This window comes from Columba livia, chromosome 2 (genome assembly GCF_036013475.1).
Source record: "Columba livia isolate bColLiv1 breed racing homer chromosome 2, bColLiv1.pat.W.v2, whole genome shotgun sequence".
NCBI lineage: Eukaryota > Metazoa > Chordata > Aves > Columbiformes > Columbidae > Columba > Columba livia.
In genome coordinates, this window is record NC_088603.1 from 84745089 (window position 1) to 84769210 (window position 24122).

At 38.5% G+C, this 24122-nt stretch overlaps 1 protein-coding gene across 1 annotated transcript in view; it reads right to left on the bottom strand.

Annotated features, from left to right (window-relative positions):
• Window positions 1-24122, bottom strand: part of TRIO (trio Rho guanine nucleotide exchange factor) — a 251638-nt gene that overhangs the window by 135761 nt on the left and 91755 nt on the right. Inside the window, 4 exon segments of the mRNA XM_065052636.1 lie at window positions 3022-3144; window positions 10198-10428; window positions 14685-14816; window positions 18152-18343. Of these exon segments, the coding sequence (XP_064908708.1) occupies window positions 3022-3144; window positions 10198-10428; window positions 14685-14816; window positions 18152-18343 (678 nt within the window).

The window sequence follows — 24122 nt, forward strand, 5'->3', positions numbered from 1 at the left end:
CAGCTCAAATCCGTAACGGTTTTTTTTAAACCTTAAAGGAGTTGAGAAGTGGTGGTGTTAGGGAAATGATAGGTGTATTCAAATGAGGTTTGGAAGAATCTTTCTTGTGCATGTCTTGCACCAAGAAGACTTGAGTTCTTTACCAGATGAAATCTGCACATGGACAAAAGAACCGACGTGTGGCAAAAGATCCCAACACTTACTTTTTGCCATACACCTTTCATGGTTTTTATTGAGCATAGACTACTGTCAAAAAGCAGACAACGATCACAGTTGAAACAGAAGTTAACTTAGAATTTAATACAAAATTGCATGGGGAAGTGCACTATCAATCTACATCCAGTGCTTCTAAGCTGAAAATCTGTGCCCAAAAGAGAATCAGTTATGTAAAAATTTGGAGTCTTGACATTTTGACTAAATGGTCTCTTGAATATAAAGATCATCATGGGGATGGAAGAAAAAAGAAAGAAAAAAAAGAGTAAGCAGAAAGTGAACTGGACAGACTTTACATGAAAAGAGCAACACAATTTAACAATAGTGGGTGCAAGTCAAACTTTGTATGTGTAGCACAAAAGTCAGCACATCGGAATTTAGGGAGGATTATTAGCTGGCTGAGTTTAGATTATCTAGTGTTTCTGTAGTGGTAAGAAATAGTACCCAAAAAAAAAAAAATAAAGAGAGAGAAATGCCTTCATTTCACACAAATTTTAAAGTGAATAATTTGTGAGCCCACAGCCCATTGACTCTAGAACCATTGACTCTAGAACATCTTTTTTATTTGACACACAGCTTATGTTAACATTTCTCTGAATGCTGCTGAGGAACTGGCACCTCATTCAGAGTAAAAGAATGAGGGAAGAAGCAAAAGGGAAAACCAAAAGAAATAATAATTTTCGCTCCCCTCAAAACCAGGAGCTAGCCTTTGATTAGGAGCATTTCAGCATTACTGTTGGCTCCCTGCATTGGATAAAACATTGCCATGCCACTGACAGTTGACTTGACATTGCTCCCTCTCACCTTCTGAGTAGAGCAAACTGAAAACCCCTAATTATGCCTAGAGTCCTATTAAAAAAAAAAAAAAACCAACAAACCAAACAAACAACAAAACACAACAAAAAGCAACAACAACAAAAAAACCCAAAACACAACAAAGACCTGGACCAACCAGAAATGTTGGTAAGGAGTAAATCAGCTGAAAGTTATTCATGTTTTAACAAGGACTGCAGATTGTGGTCTCACACTTGAACATAATCTTCCTTGTAACATCAACAACAGGAATGCATTTTGGGGCTTGCTTACATTCAGTTTTAGAGCAATTAAGAGGAACAACTCAGAGGGTGTGCCTCTCTTGGCAGTCACTACACATTCAAGGGTTAGAGATGAAAAAAAATACTTATTAGATCATTTTGTCCATCCTTCTGTCAGAGGAAGATAGTCCCCTGTAGTATATTTAAGTTCTTCGACCAGCTTAATTTTTCAGTATCTCCAAAAATAGAAATTCCACCCAACCTCTAAAGAAATAATTTTAAACTCTAGTAACATAACATTCAGTTTTAGGAAATTTTTGCTAAGAATTTGCTTTACAACTTTCTACTTTAAAGTATACTGCAAATTAACAAGATGCTTTTTTTACATCCCACTAATGGTTCTACACACTTCGTCCCCTTCAGTTACTCAAACATTTTTTTCTTCTTTGCTCAAATAACACAGTATTAAGTATGAGATCATTCAGCTTTTGTTAAGTGTCTTACAGAAATAGATTCTTGCTTGTCTGACCCAGAAAAATAAGTATTTCCACATGGAAACAGACTTTACTAAAAATGAAGTTTTAGTCACACATATGGAAAATCCAGCATGTATATATACAAAACTAACAACACACTTCTCATTTTGGAAAATTTTATAGGAAATCAATATGGAGGAAGCTTTCTGATTTAGGTCCTCAGTCACTGGAGGGCTCTAAGGCCACATTTACAACGAAATTTTATTGAGAGCTTAATCATTCCTTTAGGCAGGCAATCTGTAAACATACTTTTGATGCACCCACTGCGGTAGATGTCACTGCTAAGCTCCTTTACATCACTTCAGAATTTTCTAATAATGCATCATCTTCTTTGACTGAAGGACCGTTGTATCAACCCTACCTTAATGAGATTTTTCTTGATGAATCTTAGAGATGTTTACTCTTACCAGTCATTAAGACTGGAGAGAAAGAGTATGTTACTAACAGGAAGGATTCTAGTCTTCAGCTTCTCATGGGTTTAATTCATCTTGCATCCCCTTTTCAAGCTGCTACCCAAACCAACTTCCTCTTGTTAGGCTCCCTGTGTTCCTTAGTATTTCTGTTTCTATCAGCTTGACTTGTTTTCACAGAAAAGTGTATTTTGAAGTTCTATCAGTTCCCCTTAAGGCTAAAACTAGAGTCTTCCTATGGAAAAAGCGTTGGTATTGGTGATTCTGAACAGGAGAACATATACAAACTCAATTGTGTTTAAAAAAAAGAATAAACCCCAAAGACAGGTTGGCCAGTTTGCTGGTTCATGTGGTTTCTTAGAAGTCACCTTCTGCTACCCACATCGGACCATTGTGGTGATTTAAGGAGCTCCCCAAGCTTGAAGTCAGAAAGCAGAGCTTTCAATTCACCTCCATTCTCACTAATAGGCTGCACAAAAGTTTACATGCTAGAATCCCACGGAATTAAGTTATTTTAAAAGGAGAGTTTCATTCTTCTGTGACTCAACATTTGAAAGCATGCTTTTGAAAATTATAAATAATAATAATAGCAGCAGCAGCTTCAAGGCTCCCACTCTCTGTAGGACTGTGGATGTTTTTGTTTTTCTTATTGAAGCTGGAGCGCTAGGGAGAAATTAAATAAAAGCTCGCAATAGAAACAAAATAGTCCATTCTTGGAACTAACGTCTTTGTAGTGGAGCTCCCTCTGCCCAGCCCTTCAGTGCCAGAGCAGGAATTTTCCGTATATTTCCATAACAAGTGTAGAGTCCTTCACGCAATTGTTTTTACCTGTGCAACCTCTTCAAAGTCTTCATGGCGTTTCTGCAAAGCCCTAGCCCGATGCAGGGATTTTCCCACTCCAGTATGTTTGCTAAGGAAAGCTTCTCCGTGGTTTTCAATCCAGTCCAACACCTGTGATACAGAAGAGAGACACACAAAAACTGAGTGGATATACCGAATATTACAACAAAAAGACAGCTATTCAAGAAACTAAGTAGCTGTAAAGGGACTGCTTATAAGGAACTGTACTGTTGGACTAAAACACGGTATTGTCATTGAAGCACATTAATTACAGCTCATTAACTTTATTCAAGGCAATAACCAGCTCAAACTAGTTAAATCATAAGATTATATTTTTATTTTGCAGCCTACCAAGGACAACCTTATTTCTACACATTCATCAATGTGACAGTAATCTGATCCAAATGGCTGGACACCTTGTGAGGGTCTCTCAGTAACCCATATATGCCTTCAGCTGACATTTTTCTGTAATGTAACACTAATGGAGTTTGTACATTCCCCAGCAATGCTGGTGAATAGCACAGTGAAGTTTTATTTTAGATGAGAAATCACTCCTACCACATATTACCAAATCAAGAAGAAAGATTAAGTAACAGAATTTTTAACTAACACAATAAAATTGAGTTGAAACCATTATGAGATGAATGACAACGTCTACATTCAGAGCACATGAAGGATTTTGCCCCAATTCTGAAGAAGCACCTCCTCAAAACATCCGATACACATAAATGCATATTGTAAGTTTTATAGCTTAAAAAGTGAGGAACAAAAGACATTATAAGGACATTAAAGCTTCTACTACAATGACTGGACTGACAGCTTTATAAATAGTAAAAACTGCACATGTAATTAGTTTCTGCCAGTTAACACAAAGGATTACTGCACACATACCAAGTTTCTGACGAGTGAACGGACAAAAACATCTGGTCTCTCTCCAAATTAATATACCTTAGCCATATCTTAATTTATTCATTAGCTTGCACGCATACAGTATTTAATTCTTTGGAAGATACTCAGAGGTCCAAGAATGCTGTTCAGAGCTAAAGACAGCTGTATATAAGTAATCTTCTTAAGTCAGCTAACCATTTTTATACAGTGTTTATGTAGTGGTGTAAAATACTTTACCTAATAAGTATCTCCAGCATTCTTTTTTCTTTAGCTGAGTATTTTGCTTAGTTTTTAATATACCTGCCAGAAAGCTGTACCTTGTCTCTCCTTAACTACTTGTGCCCTTCACTCTGATTCCTGAAGTTAGGTGACCTTTTTTCCCCCTTTTCCCACACGGAAAGCATTTGACACTTAGTATAAGGGAGAGATTTTTTTTTTTCTCCTTCCAAACAGACTTGGGAACCATTCCTGCAACACACTATTCCCATACAAGACATCCATGCTTTCTTTAGTACACAAAATGACACCACCTGGTGCAATTTTCTCATTTATCCTGATTGTTAGGATATTTTTTAGTTTGCAAACTCTCTCTTACTGGACATCTTCAGAATAACAAACAATCCCATAGCGTCAAATAATACAGTCAGTTCAAATCACAAACACTTATGCAATGATTGTTTTTCCTAGTAAGTAATGCCAAAAGAATATTATTGTGTTTTAGGTCAATGTAGATTTTCATTTGCTGCATTGAAGGGAAAGTACTGATCAGAGAAGGTAAAGTTAGGACCCAAACATGGCCTCAGTTATCTGTAAAGTTTCTGTTACCAGTGCTTTTGACTAGTTTCAGGAGACTACTCTTCTTTTCTCATTATAAAAAGAGCTAAAAAGCAACATGTTTGGATGAGAGAATTAGTTTGGACTCTGGAGACTACTAACAATTATAAGCTAACAAATGAAATCAACAACAAAATCTGCCCCAGACAGCAGCCCGGGAAGAGTGATTTTTGCTTCAAATAATGCTCAGTAACTTCTCAAGAGAAGAAATTGTCATAGAAATCCAGTACACAGATCATTATATAAACCAGTCAACTAGAGAAACGTTGCTGCCTTTAAGTAAAATCAATATGACTACAAATATTGTTAGTGCTCAGCCTTCTCACCTTGATTCTCAACAAAACTGAGGAAGCACTCTTTATTTTGGAATTTCACAGCATGTAAAGGCAGAGTCAAAGTTAAGCAAAAGCTCTTGCCCATCAGAGCTTTTGCATACCACTTCAGCCAAAGGACAACACTTATCTGGCACCAAAATTAGCCATTTAGCAATCTTAACTGATGCATTTTCTTCTTCTTCCTGAGAGAGGTAAGAGTTACAGAAACCATCATACCCACCCACTAAACTCTTCTACAAATACCGAAAGCACATGGAATTCACTCTGGTAGTTTGGTAATACATAGAAAGTTAAGAGGCTCAATACTTTTCAGTGAAAGGGTAAATAATATTACCCTCCTCTACAGCAAGTTGCTTTAACAATGTAATTAAGCTATAACTGCAGTCTCAGCAGAACCATCCTTATGCCCAATATAGAATCCTGTTTTCTAGCACTAATACTAAATATATGATAGAAGAAACTACTATGGAATGATTGCATCATCCTCACAAATTCATTGCTCATGGCTGTAAGATATGTGTTTTGTATATGCTGCTTATGGAAATAAACAACCTGATCTTTTGCATTTTCACCAATCTTCTCCACATTATTATCCTGTCCCTATCCCCCACCCCTTCACCTACTTTGCACACACTCCTTTTTCTGATCTCTACCACTTACTTGGTGCTGACACAGCATTCAGAAGGGGAAGATGGACCTCTCCACATTTCCAATCTTCTGATAGATAAAATGTGGAAATACTCTCTCCCAAAAAGAACCATTTTACCCTGGAACCGCCTCCAAAAGCCACGAGGGAATCACGCAGTGAAATCAGTATTATGTTGATGCTGAGCAAGTAATAAGCATTCTTGGCCCGCCCTTCATTAGTCAAGGCCGAAACAAGTAACTGTTACAACAAAAACTCAGATGGAGTCTTTGAGGCAGACAGATCAAGCAAGGAGAAACAGCACATTCATCCAAAATGGACAGAGAAGACAGCTAAGATCAGTAAGACCTAATGAATATATGTTTTACTGATCTCTGGTTTGCAAGCCAACAGGAGTGTTTTTTAGGCCCCAAACTTGCACCATATGAGTGTGAGCAGTATCACTCTATCAGAAACATAATCTTTTATGTACAATTTTGACCTTTCATGGCCTAGTAGCCCAAAACCCCACATTGGTGTTGCAAGTCTACTTTGTTGCTTCATATCAGAATCATCAAAGCCAGCTCCTTTCCTTAGGTGAAAGGCTGGCATATATTATCACTTGGTAAGCTTGTCAACTCTTAACATTATACTTTTATTAGCATGTTTCACATTATGGGAAGAGCTTAGTACTCAACAATTGAGCACAACAGCTAGTGACATGACCTTTTTTTTTTTTTTTTAAATTAAACATCCTCTTTTTTTGTGTTAATATACAAACTAGCCAGGAACTAGATCTCCCAGAATGATTCTGCTACCTAAGGTCAAATTCCAAACTCCATTCAGTTTAAGACTGCCATAGGTTTTCACATTTCAAATTTCAGATTGGCTGTAATTCAGATCTTATACACCATTTTTAATATTTCATGTGCTACTTTCCTTACTACTTGCTCCAAGAAATTAGCAGATTATTCTTGATGTGTACAACTAGCACCACAGTGATTTTGTTGATTTGGTAAGCTCTACTAGAAACATTTTCTCAATACGGAGCATACGAGACAGAATCAAAAAAAACAACCTCAACACAGCCAATTCCCTCCTCCAACTCAACTCTGTCATGTAACACTTCGATGAACTGATATATTTAATTAATCCAGCGAGAAACTACACCACCAGAGGGAAGACAAGGAAATCACAGGCTCAGGCTTAAAGACAGTTACAGACTCACTTAAAATGCACTTGGTTGCTTGCCACTATGTGCAATTTAACTATAAACAGTGGAAGAGATCTCCACTTAGTTTATTTGGACATGAAAAAAGTCACATTTAACTTTACTGACAATAATTTAAAAAGGTTTTCATGTTAGTTTTTAAAGCATGCTAGATAACTGATTATTTTAAGGTTCGAATGAAGACTAAGAAGTCCATAAGAATGTACAAATGAAAATAAAAGTATATTAGAAAGTTGCTTTGGAGCTCTGCATAAACCATTCCAGAATTGTCTTGGGTAGAAATTTAACCAATACCTCAAACCCGAGTAATTTCATACACTGAATGGTGTCAGTGATTATTAATTGAAGAGCTAACATTTCTCAGATAAATCAGATCATCTGATAAGGCTGTTTTGTTTTTATTTTGCAAGAAAGAAGAATCCTGATTATTCAAGATCCCTTTTCTCCTCTGATGGATTTTCAAAGCGGAGGTAACTACAATCTGCCAAACAAGGCTATCCCAGGGAAATACCATTATGTGCTTGCTGTTATCCTTAAGACATCTGCTCCTGGCTATGAGATTAATTTGTCTGGTATGAAGGTTGAATTATCATTGTCTTACAGCACTGAAATTTAAGTATGAAAAGTTCCATTACAAAAGGGAATATTAACCACAATTCACATTGTGATTCATAAGGCAGTACCCAAAATATACCAATATCTGCAAGTTAAGTAACATAACAAAGAGCTGTAGTTCCACATGCAACATTTCAGAAGCCTCCAACGTGGATGTTAACAGCCATTACAGGGATAAACCATAGGACGATCCAGTCTCTGGCAGTGGTAACTACTGGGTATTATGGGAAGAGCTTAGTAACATGACAAGCCGGGGCTGCATCTCTGTACGTAAGATTTAGTGTGAAATCTAAAGTAGTTGATAAAGATGTGCATTAGCACTAAAGGCCAAAGCTTCAACCTTTCAAGACGATATCTTGGTAATTTAATGGAAGATCTGCCTTGCAAAGCATATAGAGAAACCAGAGTCAAACAGGAAGAAATGTCTCCAACCACTAGGTAAGGCACACACTGAATAATGAGCTGAGATGGATTAACCTTATTGAGCCAGTTGTTTCATACTGTATGAAACTCACAATCCACATGCGTGATTTGGATAACACGATCTTGATACTGGAAGTTATAAAAATAGACAAAGCTGTCTACTTGTTGTTTTCAAACCTGTGACTGTTTCCTGTTAAATGCACCAGTTCCAATGGCTGGCAGCTCTCATACAGAGAAGGAAAACCCATCACCTTGCTGAAGAACTTGGTGGTGACTCTACAATGACTTGAGCCTAAGGAAGGGTTATTCGCTAACTTCAAAGAACAAAGCAGTCTCAGTAATAACTCCTTCACTCTGAGAGCCACTACTTAGGAAGGAGCAGAAAATTAGTTTCTTACAAACATCTTATGACTCCAGAGATAATAAAGGCAAAGAGTAGGAACAGCACAATAAGACTCTCTGTAGCATTTGATGAACACTTTTCTGCAGGAAACAAACTGCCTGCAGCCTGGCCCACAGGCCTGAAACTTGAATTATGTATCTGTCAAATAACCTCCAGAGATCACTTGGCCTAGCTTGCCTAAGTAGATCCGACTTGAATTGAATTAAAATGAGAGGAAAAAGTTCCAGGATCCAACGTGCACTGCTTGGCATCAGGCTACCGCAGAGAGGATCTATGTTTTTCTCTATGAGAAGCAAACCACAGTGTTAATTTCAGTTTCTGAAAATTCCTTACGAAGCCTTTTAAGTTGAAGAAGTGATTCGTTTGTGTACAGTGCCTCATCAATTTTGACAAGTGCCCTTCACTGATGGCTCATGCAAGTACCAACACTGGATCCTTCTGATTAGCTACTATTTATGTAGTAATCTTGATGAAGAGGCTCTAGCATTTATACAATGGCATAAGAGTGTCTTTAGTTTGGTTCTCTATGCCTTTCCTGACTGTTCATTGACTCTGCTTGCTTTTACTTTTTTTTTGTCAGCTAACATTTTTTTATGCCCTTCTGGCTCCTTCGTCATATCTGAGTTTTGAGAAGTTGGATAAGTGCCTCCTTTCAATATATGCCTTTTTTATATAAAAAAGTAAGTAATATTTTTTTAATAACTTTACACTTAATTTACTGCTTAAGTATTTTTAGGTTGTTTTCTTTGACTTGCACAGAGATAGACACTGCATAGAAAAGAAAGTCAAGCTAACAAGATTTCTCACTCTCCCCACCATCTGCCTGAATTAAGTACTGTTTTCAACTACTGTAGATGATGGAAACCAAGTTATTTCAGTCCCAAGTGCTCACAGCCAGCACCTTCTTGAAACAGGTAAGTACAAGAAATTCAGCTTAGAGTGCAACTAATTTGGAAGAAACAAGATTAGTTTAACCAGAATGTATGACAGGCTATCAAAAAAACCCATTCAGAAGTTCCTGATCTGTGAATACATTTACACAGAAATGAAAGAAAGTGATCAGCAAATACTGGTCTTGTTTAAGACTACAAGCTATTAAGGGATAAATGACTAACATCCCTGTCAATTGCAGCCCAAGGCAAACATTTTTTGTTTATTAAAAACCTATCATCAAAGGAATTCTGTACAGCTTTACCTTTTTAAACTAAACCTGTGTCAGAAATATGAATGCCTGTACTTAAGTACTAACTTTTAAGGATGCCACCATAATCATAAAAATATGGCAGCTAATAATTCAAGAACAGCGTCATTGTCAGAAAGTAATCTTACCTGAAATTTTTATACCCCTTCAGTATACCGCTTTCAGGTTTTAAAGAAACACGATTAAGTCAATTAAGTACCACTGAGGATTTAAAACTAAATATTTGTTACAGAATAACACTGTTAATTTTTTGCAGGTTATTCCTACAAGTCTGACACTTCAGGTCCACAATTTCACGTAGAATGTAAATGTCAGCTTCCAGCAGAAGCTCAGAATAGCTGTCTATAATAAAAATCTCTTTCATCCTGACTTAAAGCAAATAAATTAAAAAAATAAATTAAGCAGAGCTAACATAGAAATATAATATCTACCCATAACAGCCAACATCCTCTGATAACACACAGCACTTGCGGTCTGTCAATCCCATGCAACTATTTAATTATTGAATTAAATAACATGGGGTTTAGCAATCAAAACCCACCTGTCAATGCGACCAGCTTCAAATCACAGGCTGACAAAGACATTTAGACAACATGAAATAAAACCTACTTGTTGAACATCCTGTTGAAAAACGCACAGCTGAAGCCGCTGGTGCAAGCGAACCTTCCGATGCTGCCAAATATTTTCCAGTTGGCGTTGGTGGTGCAGGACTTCATGAATGACATCCAGAACATGATGAACTGCCTTCGAGTAGTTGGCAGAAGCGGTGAGGGAATCAGAGCTCCCAGGAGTCAAAGGTCTCTGAAGTTTGTCAAGCAGTGACTTTCCATCTTGGCTCACCTGACCAGTGGGAAGGACAAAAAATTACTTCTCTTGCCAAAAGCTTGTTAGGCCATTATTTAATTCCCCACCCCTTCTCATTTTAGATGTGTTCTAGAACTTGGGGAGCAGATGATTATTTTTTAATTCCAGGCATGATTACTTGCAGCTGCTATAGAAAAAAAAAATACATATCTATCTATCTATCTATCTATATATATATATATATTTATTCTCCCTCTCTGTAAGGTAATTTGAAGTAGCAGTCTTCTAAATAACAGCCTGTCTTTCAATCTTTCTATTACCCTACGAGTGCTTTTCCTTTCAAATTATGTTTGGGTTTTTTTTTAAAAAAGCTCAAGTCTAAGTTAGAATAAATATTCTTCAGGTCTTTCTCTAGTCAAAGCAGCACCTAAAATTAAGCATTTCCCCAGAATTACCCTTCCAGGAGCAACTCTCTTCATTTGCTGTAAAGGTGAACCAGGAGGTTACTTTCTATAGTCTCATATTAACTTGATGAATACATTCAGACCTCCAGACATAAACTTAGAACATGACTTGATCTGACACGATTTACAAATTCTAAATTATTACTGGTGCTGGTAAGCCAAAAGCAAGCTGCTGTTATGACAAACTTAAACCTGATTAAATCACTTCAAACCTTCCCATGCAGCACATAAAGATACTTATTTCCAAAACATGCTTAACTACTGATGCTGACAAGAAACATCAGTCATTGCTAATTGTTGTCTTCTCTGATTCAAACCACAGCAAAAGCATTCAGATTTACCTCACATGCTAATTAAAAGGCAATAACCCTGTATTATCTGGTCACTATTAACATTTAGCACTTGCCAAGGCTGTTGAAAGCATTTTTCATTGGTGTTTAACTATTTTGCATGAAGTTTAGAGAACTGCTAGAATTCTGTATCATTCAGCTAACTGTAAATAACTTTTTTAATAGTTCATCTGACAGGCAGGAAAAATCCATTCAAAACCATAAGACTGGAGTGTAAACAATAGTCTGATTCCACCAAATCAACACCATGTCAGAAACAGAAAATTTGTCAAGGCCTTCCCCCAGTGGCTATTTTCAACATTTTTCATTAAATCTATGCACATTTTATAGTTGCTATTCAGTAGTCAAACAGATCTGAAAATTATTTTGTAATTATTTGTTTACATGTGACAGCCCCTTGTTCTGATTAGTTTATTAGCTTTCCTCTTCGGAGTTAACACAGTAAAGTCTTCTTCCTTCACAGTGTATGACTACCTTAAGATTTCAGTAAGATATCTAACTTGATTTATATATACATAACTTCATTTAATGCACGGCTATTGGGTTTTCAAGCACACCAGTCACCTAAGCCTGTAAGCTAGTAAGTTACTTTTCTAGTAATATACAGTAATTATCCTCAGTAAAATCTGACTGTCTAGTCTTAAAAGCATTTACTCTCTTAAAATTACTGTCTTCTACTTTGCAACCAAGTCATGTTGTCAAGACATTGTAATCTAAAATGAATGATAAAGTGTTGTAATTTCCACAGTGTTCCTCTCTCTCTCCCCTCACTGTTCATTCATCACAAAATGAAAGGAGATCCATGCTATAACAGAAGTCATACATCTAATAATGATAAGCAATAGTTCTGTAATAGCTTTACACAGAAAGACAACTCCATCAATCTTCAAAATGGAATGCGTGTTTATATAAAGCAAAACAAAACCTTCAGTACAAAGCAGAAACGTGACTTGTACACACACATACAACTACTATTTCTGCACCAATTCTGATTGCTAAAGACAATGGTATTGCTTTACCAGATGGGGAAAAGTAATGACCTGATATTAAAAAAAAAAAAGGCACCTAATCTTGTGTTTTGGGTTTTGTTTGTTTATTTGGGGGTTCTTCGTGTATGTATTTTGTTTGGTGTGTTGTTTTTTGTTTCGTTGGTTTGGTAGTACCAATAAAGATTTTAGTAAAATCTCTAGCTATCCCAAAGTAAAAAGCTACAGCTTTGAAATCTTAAATAAATCATCAAGGTATTTGCCAGAACAACCCTATAATCTACCCATCTAGTTTACTTTCATTATGCATCACCAGGAAGCAAACAGTATTTAGCATGGCAATCCATAGTACTTATTTACACTTAACAGCAGGCCCTAGTCCATTCACATCTGTGATGGAAAAAAAAAAAATCCCACATTTTCACTTCAGTGCTTTATAATCACTATTCTAGATGGCCTTAGCCTCCCTATGCCTTGCTGCACTCTCATGGAGCACACACCCCAGATTGCCTCTCGTCACATAAATCTACTACAAATGGGCTACGTCTCTGTCTCTTGTTTTACAAAGGGATCCTCCCAATGAAAAGAGGTTATAATAAAGAAATGAAACCTTCCTACAAAACATGTTGTCAAGAATGAGTTAAAACAGGTGTGTTTAGTATGATCACAATTTTTATTACCAAAGGTGTGCTTCAGTATGTCATTAGATCAGTTGACATAGCAAGGTGGCATATATTGGAAATGGGGATATCAGTGTGTATTTTACACAAAAGAACAACAACTCATGTGAACTCTGGACATCTGACTCATGGTAATAAAGTTTATACAGGCCCTAAGATAGCAGGTATTCAAAACACCCTGTTTTGATATACTAACAATGAGACTGATCATCAGCACTAATCTTACCCTCCTTCATTGCTAAATGAAATGTGATCAGACTTATTGAGGAATGGATTGAGAGCAGTCCTGAGGAGAAGGACTTGGGGATAACCCAGCAATGCGCACTTGCAGCCTAGGAAGTCAACCACATCGTGGGCTGCACCAAAAGAAGTGTGACCAGCAGGTCAAAGGAGGTGATTTTCACCCTCCACTCCACTTTTGTGAGATCCCACCTGGAGTACTACGTACAGCTCTGAGGCCAACATAAAAGGGACAGGGACTTGTTGGAGCAAGTCCAGAAGAGGGCCAGGATGATGATCAAGGGGCTGGAACACCTCTCCTACGAATACAGGCTGAGAGAGTTGGAGCTGTTTAACCTGGACGAGGCTCTAGGGAGACCTTATTGCAGCCATCAAGTACCTATAGGTGGCCTACGAGCAAGCTGGAATGGGACTTTATACAAGGGCATGTGGTGATAGGTCAAGGAGTAACAGCTTTAAACTGAAAGAGGGTAAATTTAGATTAGATACAAGGAAGAAATTATTTACTGTGAGGGTGGTGAGACTGGAACACACTGTCTAGAGAAGCTGTAGATGTCCCATCCTGAGAAATGTTCAAGGCCAGGTTGGATGAAGCTTTGAGCAATCTGGTCTAGTGGAAGGTGTCCCTGTCCACGGCAAGGGGGTTGGAATTAAATTATATTCTGGTTCCTTCCAACCCAAGCTATTCTATGATTCAATGATTCAGTTGCACATAATTGAGCTGTTTCATCAAAACGTAGTTCAATCTTTAATGTAATGTATAAATCATGATCATTAATTCAATCCCACAGGACCTCCTTTTAAAAGGAGGTGCAAGCTGTGACCTAAGCTATCCTGTGTCCACCCATCAATTTTTACCATGAGTTAATCAAATGTATAATTTTATGCAACTTTTGTGAGAATAGAAACTGCTGCATTTAAACCGGAAAAACATCAGTACGATTTAACAGAAAAAATAGTTTTACCCTGTGATGAGAACAACCCTGGAAAAAGAAAGCAAGAAAAACTCAATGGGAAATACAGAAAATATCTGTTAGCTAATGGTGAAGTCAATACTCATTTGATTTCTTACTTCAGCCATCTAACACACGAGAGAGCTCTAAATTTGAAAAAAAATGATAGATACTGTAGTCATCACTTTCTAGGCCACCTTCAGAATAAGTATTTTGTCTGAAGTTGTAAATTCAACTATTAGAAATACTAAGAAATATTATTATTTTATTGTGTGCAGAATCCAGGTTTAGAGCAGCAGCACAGGATACGCAAATCTTACAATGCCGACTACAGAGGCACGCTGGCTCATTTAAGTGTCTTTGAGGTTGGCAGAACTAAGTTTGTACCACACACGTTTCCATCTTGCCTTTTAAATTTATTTCAGAAGATTAAGGGGAAGACTTAAATCCTAACTTTTGAACAACAGTAGCAAAGTCCAGTATACTAAACTAAAAAAAGCCTGACACTTGAGTTTCCAGCTAACACACGGTGCAACAAGCAATGTCAGTTCATGGTCCAAACTTAACATTACACCATTATATCAAATCAGCAACCTAAGCAAACAAACAAGATACTTACCTCAGAGTAAGCCAAGGTAATATGCTCATATATCCCTTGATGGTGATGGATAGCATCTTCTAAATCTTGCAGTTCTGAGGGAAGCTCCACCTCACCACAAGCTTTACACCATGAGTCCACATTGCTCATGTACTGCAGAAAAAAACCCAACATTCTGCTTGATTTGGGGTTCTGTCAATAAGTACACTCATGCTGGCAATATACAAAAGGACTGGCATCTGTGTGACAGCCACTGAAAATACTTTTTTTAAGGTAAAATTTTTAGTGCATTTTTCTCTGAATTGAACCAAAATGAAGCTTCTATCAGAATAGAAGCAAATATTCAAGTTTGATTATGCTTGTACTGTTAGTAACATGGAACTCTCTGAGCCATTCACAGACAGGCAGGCTTAGTTCTATGTTGTCAGCCTTCAGAACCAATTAAACTGTTTGCAATACTGATACTTCAAGTTTACTCCTTCGCCTTTTCTTAAGTATGCAGCTAAGAAAAAGTTTACTTCACCTTGCACCTACCATTTCAGATGCATGAAAGCCAATTAAGGTCTTGTCTACACAAGAAGGTGAAACATGCTACAGCCTTCAAGTCCAGACCCTCAGTACTTACCTGTTAACTCCCTGTGCAGATACTCATAGTATCATGAGGTATCAGCTCACCTTTATGAAATCTTCAGAGAAAAACAAGTTACTTTGCACATGTGTGCATGGGCACACGCACACAAAGAACTAATGGTGCACTGTTCACTGAAACATTCCATAATTATTAATATCTTTTGCTTTAAAGAGATCATCAAGGAGGCAAAGCAGTGTTAGAGGACAGCAAATTCACACCTCAGTCCCCAAAGCACTAACTTCTACACACCGAGAAGCACTAAATCCATTTGGCAAGCTCCTACAGCAGCAAGCATGTAAGGGATTTACAACTTCAGTGGGGGTCTCCTAGGACTAACACTGAACTTGGAGCACATAGCTATGTCAGCATAGCTACTCAATCAAGCCTTTCAGAGGAAATTGAGGATACTCTTCCGCAGACAATTCTCTTCTTGAGAATCTCTTCTGCAGACAATTTAAGTTATCTCTGAAGCTGGAGCTGTCTTGACAGACAAGAAATTGCCATCATAGCTGTATGCACAGCAGAAGTTCTGTCAACTTATTTTTGACAGCTAGGGGGCATGAATTTTATACCCTCATTATGCTAGGAAAGAAAAGAGGAAAAAAATAATCTGTTTTTCTAGTTTTTATAGCTGTTAAACTTAGTACAGCCAAGCATATGTAGTCTCTGTAAACTAAATTTATCCTCTATTCATGTCAAGTTCGAGTCTCCAAAGTTTTAAGAGACCAAGCTATTACTCTCATCATATATATCTTAATTCCGGGAGCACATGTCATCATTTGAGGAAAAAATAATCCACAGACCATTTCTGGCACTCCATTATTGTTTGAAAGCTCAGAGGAAGGGTGATAAAGTACCTAACTCTACAATACTTATTTAATACTAATTTGATCAGAGCACAATTTTTAAAATCTCTCACATTAAGCTTTAAACATTAAAAGAGGCTCCATGTGGGACCACAAAGTTACAGCTCTTGCACCAGTCAGCAGGCACTGGCTGCTGGGTGCAGTCCTCACAGTGCCTGACAGTGGGCAGCGACACTTACCTGTCATTTGCAAACAAACACATGCATTCAAGAAGGGTGTGTTATTTCTTTGGCTGCTTATTTTTTAATCATCTTTTTATGTAGGTCAAACATCACCAGTCCCTGAAGTGGTCAATTGCTCTCATTCCAAACCCTCCTTCAACTTACTGTCCACCGTTAGTGAAACAGCTAATGTGTCATAGGCAGGTAGCTTACAAAGCAACTATGACAATTCATTACAGTTAATCATAAAATAAAAACCACAGAAGGAGCAATTAAAAAGTAAATTAATCCCAACAGATGCTGCACTATTTTCCCTCATTCTTATCTTTCCTCCTGCTTACACTTACAGTTAGTACTGAAGGTAACACTAACCCTTACCACAGTTGCCCTGCACACACACACAAAATTTACTTCATTTGCTTATGAAAAAGGATGGCATTTGAGTCAAGGTATACCTAACTGTTCATGTCCCATCTCTCTTCTACATGTATAACTGACAATGCTTAAATGTAAACACGAAAAACTCAAGCACTTAGAAAAACATCAATACTGATAAGGTACCACAGTGTCTATCAAATGCTTCAAGCTGGTTGGTGACTTTGTCTCCTTTTTATGTGGCTTTTCTGTAAAACATGTTAAAATACTTATTATATTAGCATTAGTTTATACATTTTACCTTAGTCTGTCTAAGGACAGTTAAACCAATGTCACCACTAACATTAATGAAAAACAATTTGTATTTATATCTTTATATGTTCACATTTCTAATTTCTGGACATTTATGAAGTTGAATATCTGTGTAGCAGAAATCAGGAAAAAAACTTCTTAAAATAAAATATGCTGCCTCTGAGTTTCAGCAGTTATCAACTCCCAAGTGGTTCCTTCATTTATTCCAAATTAAAGTTATATCAGACATGAGACTTTTTCTTGGATCCTATTTAGCAAGGCAAATGGAAAAAGTATCTACAGCAGCCATACAGCACACCAGAACTTCAGTGAGCCATCAGCATCCAAGAACCTCTGCTCTACAAATTCACTAGAGATGTGCAGAGCAGACAGCCTGTAACATCAATTGGTGACTCAACAGCACACACATAGTAACTCCTTCAGAACTGAATTCCCTTGAGGGAAAAAACATTATTTCACCAACAAGACTATTAACTTGGGGATATTTATTCCTATTTCCCCTACATATACCTCTTCTCTGGCAGTTACACATGGTTAATGACTTAATTAAAATAATTGGTATAGGCCTAGAGCTAATTTTTTCTTTTAATATAGAAGGAATCTCTTACGAGATACTAAGTAAACATCTCCCACCACAAATTCAGATTCAGAAGACAGTTAATTAACTTCTCAACTTTCAGGCCAGTTCAAGTATAAGTTTTCCGTAAGCCATTACTACAAATTAAATCTTGACACTCAATGACTGATTGTGGTGGAGTGGTGAGGACAACAGAACAAGCGATGATTTCTGGATGTAGGAAAGCCACTATATCAGTACCGAATATACTAATTTTTTTCTTCAAAACTTCACGTAGTTAAGCATTACGTCCACTTCATTTGGATTCATATAGCTAATTTAGCTAAGTTTTATCTTGCATTGGTATGGACAAGACATTTTGTGGACAACGTAAGGGCAACGGGCGGTCCTGAGAAGAACAAGTTTTTGTTTGAGTATCAGCCAAAAATCAGCAGAAATTAATGCTCTGGCTTTCTTGTCAACCTTCTCACTCACTCTCTTGTACTTCTGTCTAAATCAAAAGCACTCAAATGCAACTCACTATTCAAGCATGGAAAGTTTTGTTGGCGCCCTCCCCGGTCACTAACCTGTTCAGCTTTCTGATGGAAGATGGAGGACATATCCAGTAACGTGCTACGTTCATCCAAGGCTGCAGCAAATGCCTTCCATTCTTGCTCCAACTGACTTGCAATCTGTTTTATCTGCTGTGAAGCGTAATGGCCAGACTCGACCAGGCGATTTGCTACTGACATGATGCGGTTTATGTTTACATACACATTCTATGGAAAAGAAGGAGGGAAAACACAGTGAAAGTCAGCAGACAACCTAAATACAGAGGTATACTTCTACAAAATTCTTCTTTATTACAGTACTGCTTAATAGACTGGTTTTACCGAGTTTGTACCTGCCTAACTTTGGAATCTAGGTGTATAATGTAACAGCCTATCTGCAACATTGACAAGTGGGAAGGACAACTTGAACGTTAACAGTCAGCTTAAACAAAGTTGTATTGTCCCACTATTATAGTGAAGATGAAGAGCTAACCACATTTTGCAACAGTCTCAATAAGGAGATTTACAGATATTCAAGTCAACAAGACATTCAGCAAAATATACAGCAAAATCAAAGTATAATTAGTAAGCATTTGATCTATCCATGGCTTGCATGTGTGCAACATCACTCAACAAAACTTTACATCAACTTCTGAAAGTATTTCTACTGTCTATGTAACAAAATACAGATCTCCGAGTTCTACAGAGTTCAACAGTTTTATATTTCATTTTCCTGCCACTATATTGACTTAGAGCTAGCACTGAAAACAAGACAAGGTCAAAAATCAGATTCTCTAGCATACCGGCATTACTCACTGGTGGTTCTTAGACCCTCAATTTTTTTTTCCTTTTAGCTCACATATGCATTTTGGCCTAAAGCATCTAAAATCTGTTCTTGTTCTGATTCTGTATGAACAAACAATATTTTTCAAAGGAAACAATCAAGAGTTTCTGATTATTGCAAAGCCAGAAACAAGAACATCTTCACCACCAACAGGATTCTGAGTTGCTCTTCCAGAGCTACACGTATATAATGCTGAGTCAACACTTCTTTCAGTTGGGCTGACTCTCATAATTCTAGATGAAGTTCTTCGAATCACAGGATTGTTGAGGTTGGAGATCACCTAGTCCAACTCCTCTGTTCAAAGCAGGTTCAGTCAGCACGGGTTGCTCATGGTCATGCCCAGTGAGGTTTTGAGAATCTCTGAGGATGGAGAGACCACAATCTCTCTGGGCAACCTGTTCCAGTGTTTCTTATGTTTAAATGGAATTTCTCGTATTTCAACTTGTGCACATAACCTCTTGTTCTGTTACTGGATACCATGAAGAAACGTCTCGTTCTGTTTTCTTTGCTCCCTCACATCAGATATTTATATTTGTATAAAAGCAAGATCCCTCCTAAGCATTCTTTCATCCAGAGTAACCAATCCCACCTCTCTCAGCCTTCCTTGTACAATACAAGCACACCATAAATGTACTTCATAGAAGAACTTGGTCATGGTGACTTCCCAGAAAGGGAATGAGAACCTTCCACATTAATGCCATCCTGCAGGCACACTGATCTGTGTGTGTACACTTAGAGCAACCCCAGTTCAGCCCTGTTTTGTTGATTACAGTGTCCCTTTTGTTCACACCATAGCAGATCCTCTGCTTGCCAAACCAGTCCACCTCTTTTCTCTCTCTCATCCTTCTTAACCTAAAGCTATTCTTACCAGGTTATGCAGTCCGCTGGCAAAGACACTTTTGTCCCACTTGGGTGAACAGAGATCCTTCATCCTTAGAGAGATAGTCCCATGGTAGTAGAAACCAAAACCCTGTTGCCAACATCAGGACAGTAAACAGTTGTTGACCTGCAGGATCCATCTACCCTCACACAAGCAAGACTGAGAAGAAAACCATCCCATGCCCTTGGCCATTGTCTCTCAAGTCATGTAGTTGTGCTTGAGACTTTCCAGGTCACCCCTGGCAGTATCGCTGGTGCTCACATGGAGGAGCATCAGGGAGCAACAGTCTGAGGGCTGGACAAGCTTTGTCAGTCTTTCCCCAACATCCCAAATTCGAGCTCCCATCAAGCAGCAAACCTCCATAGAGAATGAGTCAGGCTGCCAGACAGGGGCCTCTGTTCCCTGCAGAAGGGAGTCTCGCATTACTTTCACTCGCCTCTTCTTTTTGGTGCTCCTCTGTAGCTCAGACTCGGGTGGCACAGATGCCTTATTTGATAGCTCCCAGTTCCTCTTCAGCTGTGAGGTCAGTGAACTTATTCTGCAGCTGCAAATCTTCAGGTGGAGCAGAAACTTTCTTCCTAGTACCAGCAGCCATTATCTTCCAACCTTCATCATCATGGGAATTTCCACTTCCCAAACAGACAGGCACAGACTCTACCTGACCCTCCTCCCTTCGGTACAGTTGGTAGTTTGGACTCTGGAAGCTGGAGAGTGTTGGAAAAGATCTGATCAATCTCTTTCTCACTGTCTCCGATGCTGTGCAGGCTGCTAACCTCCTCCTGCAGCTCCTTTACTTGCTGATACAGATCCTTAATAACTGCACACCTCCCATGGGCAAGGAAATCATCTCCTGCTGCTCCAGCCTTGGCAAGAGGCCACAGGCATTCCCTGCAGTGCCGTATACTCCTTCTGGAGCTCCCCGTGGGTTGAGACCTCTGATGTTACAGGAATAGTCAGTACAGCAGTGGCTGGGGACTGTACCCTGGTGTGCATCACCACCATTGTCAAGGACATGCATGATGTTCTGAGCAGAGCTGCTGGCTCCTTCTGCACGAACTACAGCACAAAATGCTACATCCATTGGCTGCTTCTGTTAGCTGCACTTGTTCTTGCCTATATCCTAGAAATGCACATGTGGGGCCAAACTGCCAAATGCCATCACACAGAATGGCTGGGAAGAAAATGAACACCATTAAAATCTCAGTGTTCTGCAGTGAAATATTTTTCCATCTTGTCCATGTAGTAAATGTCACAGAGCAGTTAGCTACCTGTCAGCAGCAGCAGCAGCAGCACCTTCCCCAAGCAAGGGTTGAAGAACTGAGCCCAGTGAGCCAGGAGGCACAGAACTGACTGCAGCAAGCCTCAGTAGAGGCCACACATCAACAAGTGACACAAGAACAAAACTTGAAATTGCTGGAAAGCTGTATGGTTATATTACTGTTGAAAAATGTGACAGGCAAGCTGTGCCAAAATCTGATTATACCCTGGCCAGTAAGAGTGGTAAAGGGAGAACGCTGACACATGGACACCCAAAGCCATGTGGACACTGAGCATCTGAGATGGAACCATCATCTGTTGGTGTTGAGCCACTGCCCAGAGCCTGACACTGGCTGGAACAAGTGTTGCAGTTCCTCCAGGCCACACCATGCTGACTCATCTGAGTGGTAATCGGCATGGGTCTCTATTAATTGTAACTGTGTGCATGTTTGCAAGCAGGAGGATAACTGATACAGCCTACACTTCAGCTGTTTCACTTAATAAACAGAGCACAAGCAGTGTCATGTTGGCTGGTTTTACTTCCTGCGTAATACTACCTGTTCATTTTTAGGCTACCTCACACATCTCTGCTCTCCTAAGCACAGCTGAACAACTGGAGAAGAACTACTATTTCCAACAAATTTTACAAGACTGGAGAGCATTTAGGCCTAAATGAACCCAGAAAGCCATTACATGGTCTTTACAGCGGTGGGAAAAACAAAACAAAACAAACCAACAAGTGTCAGAAGACAAAACAATAAAGGCTGTATTAGATTGCCATTCAAACTGTGTATCACAGTAAAGAAATTTCGGAAATTCTAGAATGTCAGTTAGATATGAAGGACAGGACACCATATATATGAAGGTAACTCGAAACTGAGCTATGGTTAAAAAGTATTCATTTTCCCATGGCAACTGGGCTTCACAAGTGTGGAAGAATACCTCTTGTATGGATATGAATTAATATGCTGATAGCTGAATACTTTCCAAGCTCAAAAAAAAAAAAACCCAAAAAAACAAACAACAAGAAAGAATCTTGTATATAATGATCTCAACTTTTTTTTCCCCCCACCATTACATCCGTTACTACCTGATATATCTACTAAAGGTTTAAGTTCAAATATTTTAGCATGCAGTGGCCAAAAAGAGACATATTTATTTAAGGAGGAAAAGAATCTCAAATAGCAACTCACTACAATTGGACTGTCTTTAACTGATCCTTGAAGGTTAACAAATTCTCTTCAATTTTCTAAAAGGACAGGCAGGTCCACTGTCATTATTATATGACAAACGCGTATTTTGTGCACTGCTTGGAAGCACTTTTCCAAGTAAGCTGGTGCTCATTCCCCAGAGACTGACATCTTATTCATTGCATGGATTTACACCCTGGCTTTATTTAAAGAAACAACAGCTACCAGGTAATCACTATTAACAACTTCTTCAGCCATTTCGTTTACATAATGGAAATCCACATGAAACATCTGCAGCTTCTAAACATGCAGCAACTGTCTAAAAAGTGAAAGGCTCCAGTGATACTGCATTCCTTCCATTGTGTTACACAACTACTGTAACAAAACTAAAAAGGGAACAATTCAAGTTACTGCATTACAGTACCTATAAGTAAGTACACAAATGTAGCCAGCATGATTACTTTCTCTCATGATGCCCTTTAGCCAGAAGCTGAAAATACACCTTACAGTATCTGGAAAGCTCCTCATTGCAGAATTATTCCCTAAAGGAAGTGCACATATAAAAAAGTATTACTCAGCAAGGCAACACAGATTAGTAGCCTAACACAACCCGCAGTGTGCTGTGTCATCCTTTGGTGTGTGCCTGAAAGACAAGTACACAGGGGAAAATACAGGTGACAGCTTTCCAGCTTAACTGAACTTCTATCACACTCAACAGAAAATAAAGCTGGTTGGTGCCCTGAAGCTTTTATTTCCTAATTTTCCCAGATCCATTTAGAAAATGTTTGTTTAGCTCTAAGATTTCAAACAGTAGTTTTCTGATGCAGAAATTACTATTAAGGATTCAGTGTTAAAAACAACCACCTCAGTGACATGGTCTATAAGCCTCATAATTGGCAGCCCCATATAAACTGTAGTGGGTTTCAACTATTAGGGCCACAAAGTTGGTGAAGGGTTTGGAGAGGAAACCGTATGAGGAGCAGCTAAAGTCACTTGGTTTGTTCAGCCTGGAGAAGAGGAGACTGAGGGAAGACCTCATGGCGGTTACAACTTCCTCACAAGGGGAGGAGTGGCACGTCGCTGATCTCTTCTCTCTGGCAACCAGTGATAGAACCTGAGGGAATGGCAGGAAGATGTGACGGGGGAGGTTTAGGTTGGACATCAGGAAAAGGTTCTTCCCCCAGAAGGTGGCAGTCACAGCTCCAAGGCTGGTAGTGTTCAAGAAGAGACTGGACAACGCCCTCAGACACATGGTGTGAACTGTGGGGTTGTCATACGCAGGGACAGGAGCTTGACCTGATGACCCTTGCGGGTCCCTTCCAACTCAGGACATTCTAAGATTTTACGATTCTATCCGTCTGTGATTTAAATGTTTTAGCAACAATTTACAAATCATCTGTCACTTCACACACAAATGGCCACCAAGACAAGGTGTAGCATTAAAGTATGAAATAACAGTTGCTTTAATGATTAAATTGTTTTCTAACATCTATTTTTGCTCTTGCAGCAAAAGCAAAACTCTTAATTTGGGAATCCAAACTTCAAAGATGAGGGCTGGAGAACAACTAAAGGTATCACCTGATGATTTCCCTTGGAAAAAAACAAACAAATAAACAAAAAACACACACAAAAAAACCAACAAAACACAACACAAAAACCCCAAACAAAAACAACAACAAAACAACAAACAAACAAACAAAAAAACAAACAATAAACAAAAACAAACAAAAAACACACAACAAAGGAAAATAAACACAAACAAAACCCCATACATTCAGCAACATCCAGACCACAATTAAGCAAAGTGTTTAACCTGTTCTTCAAATACAAAAATCC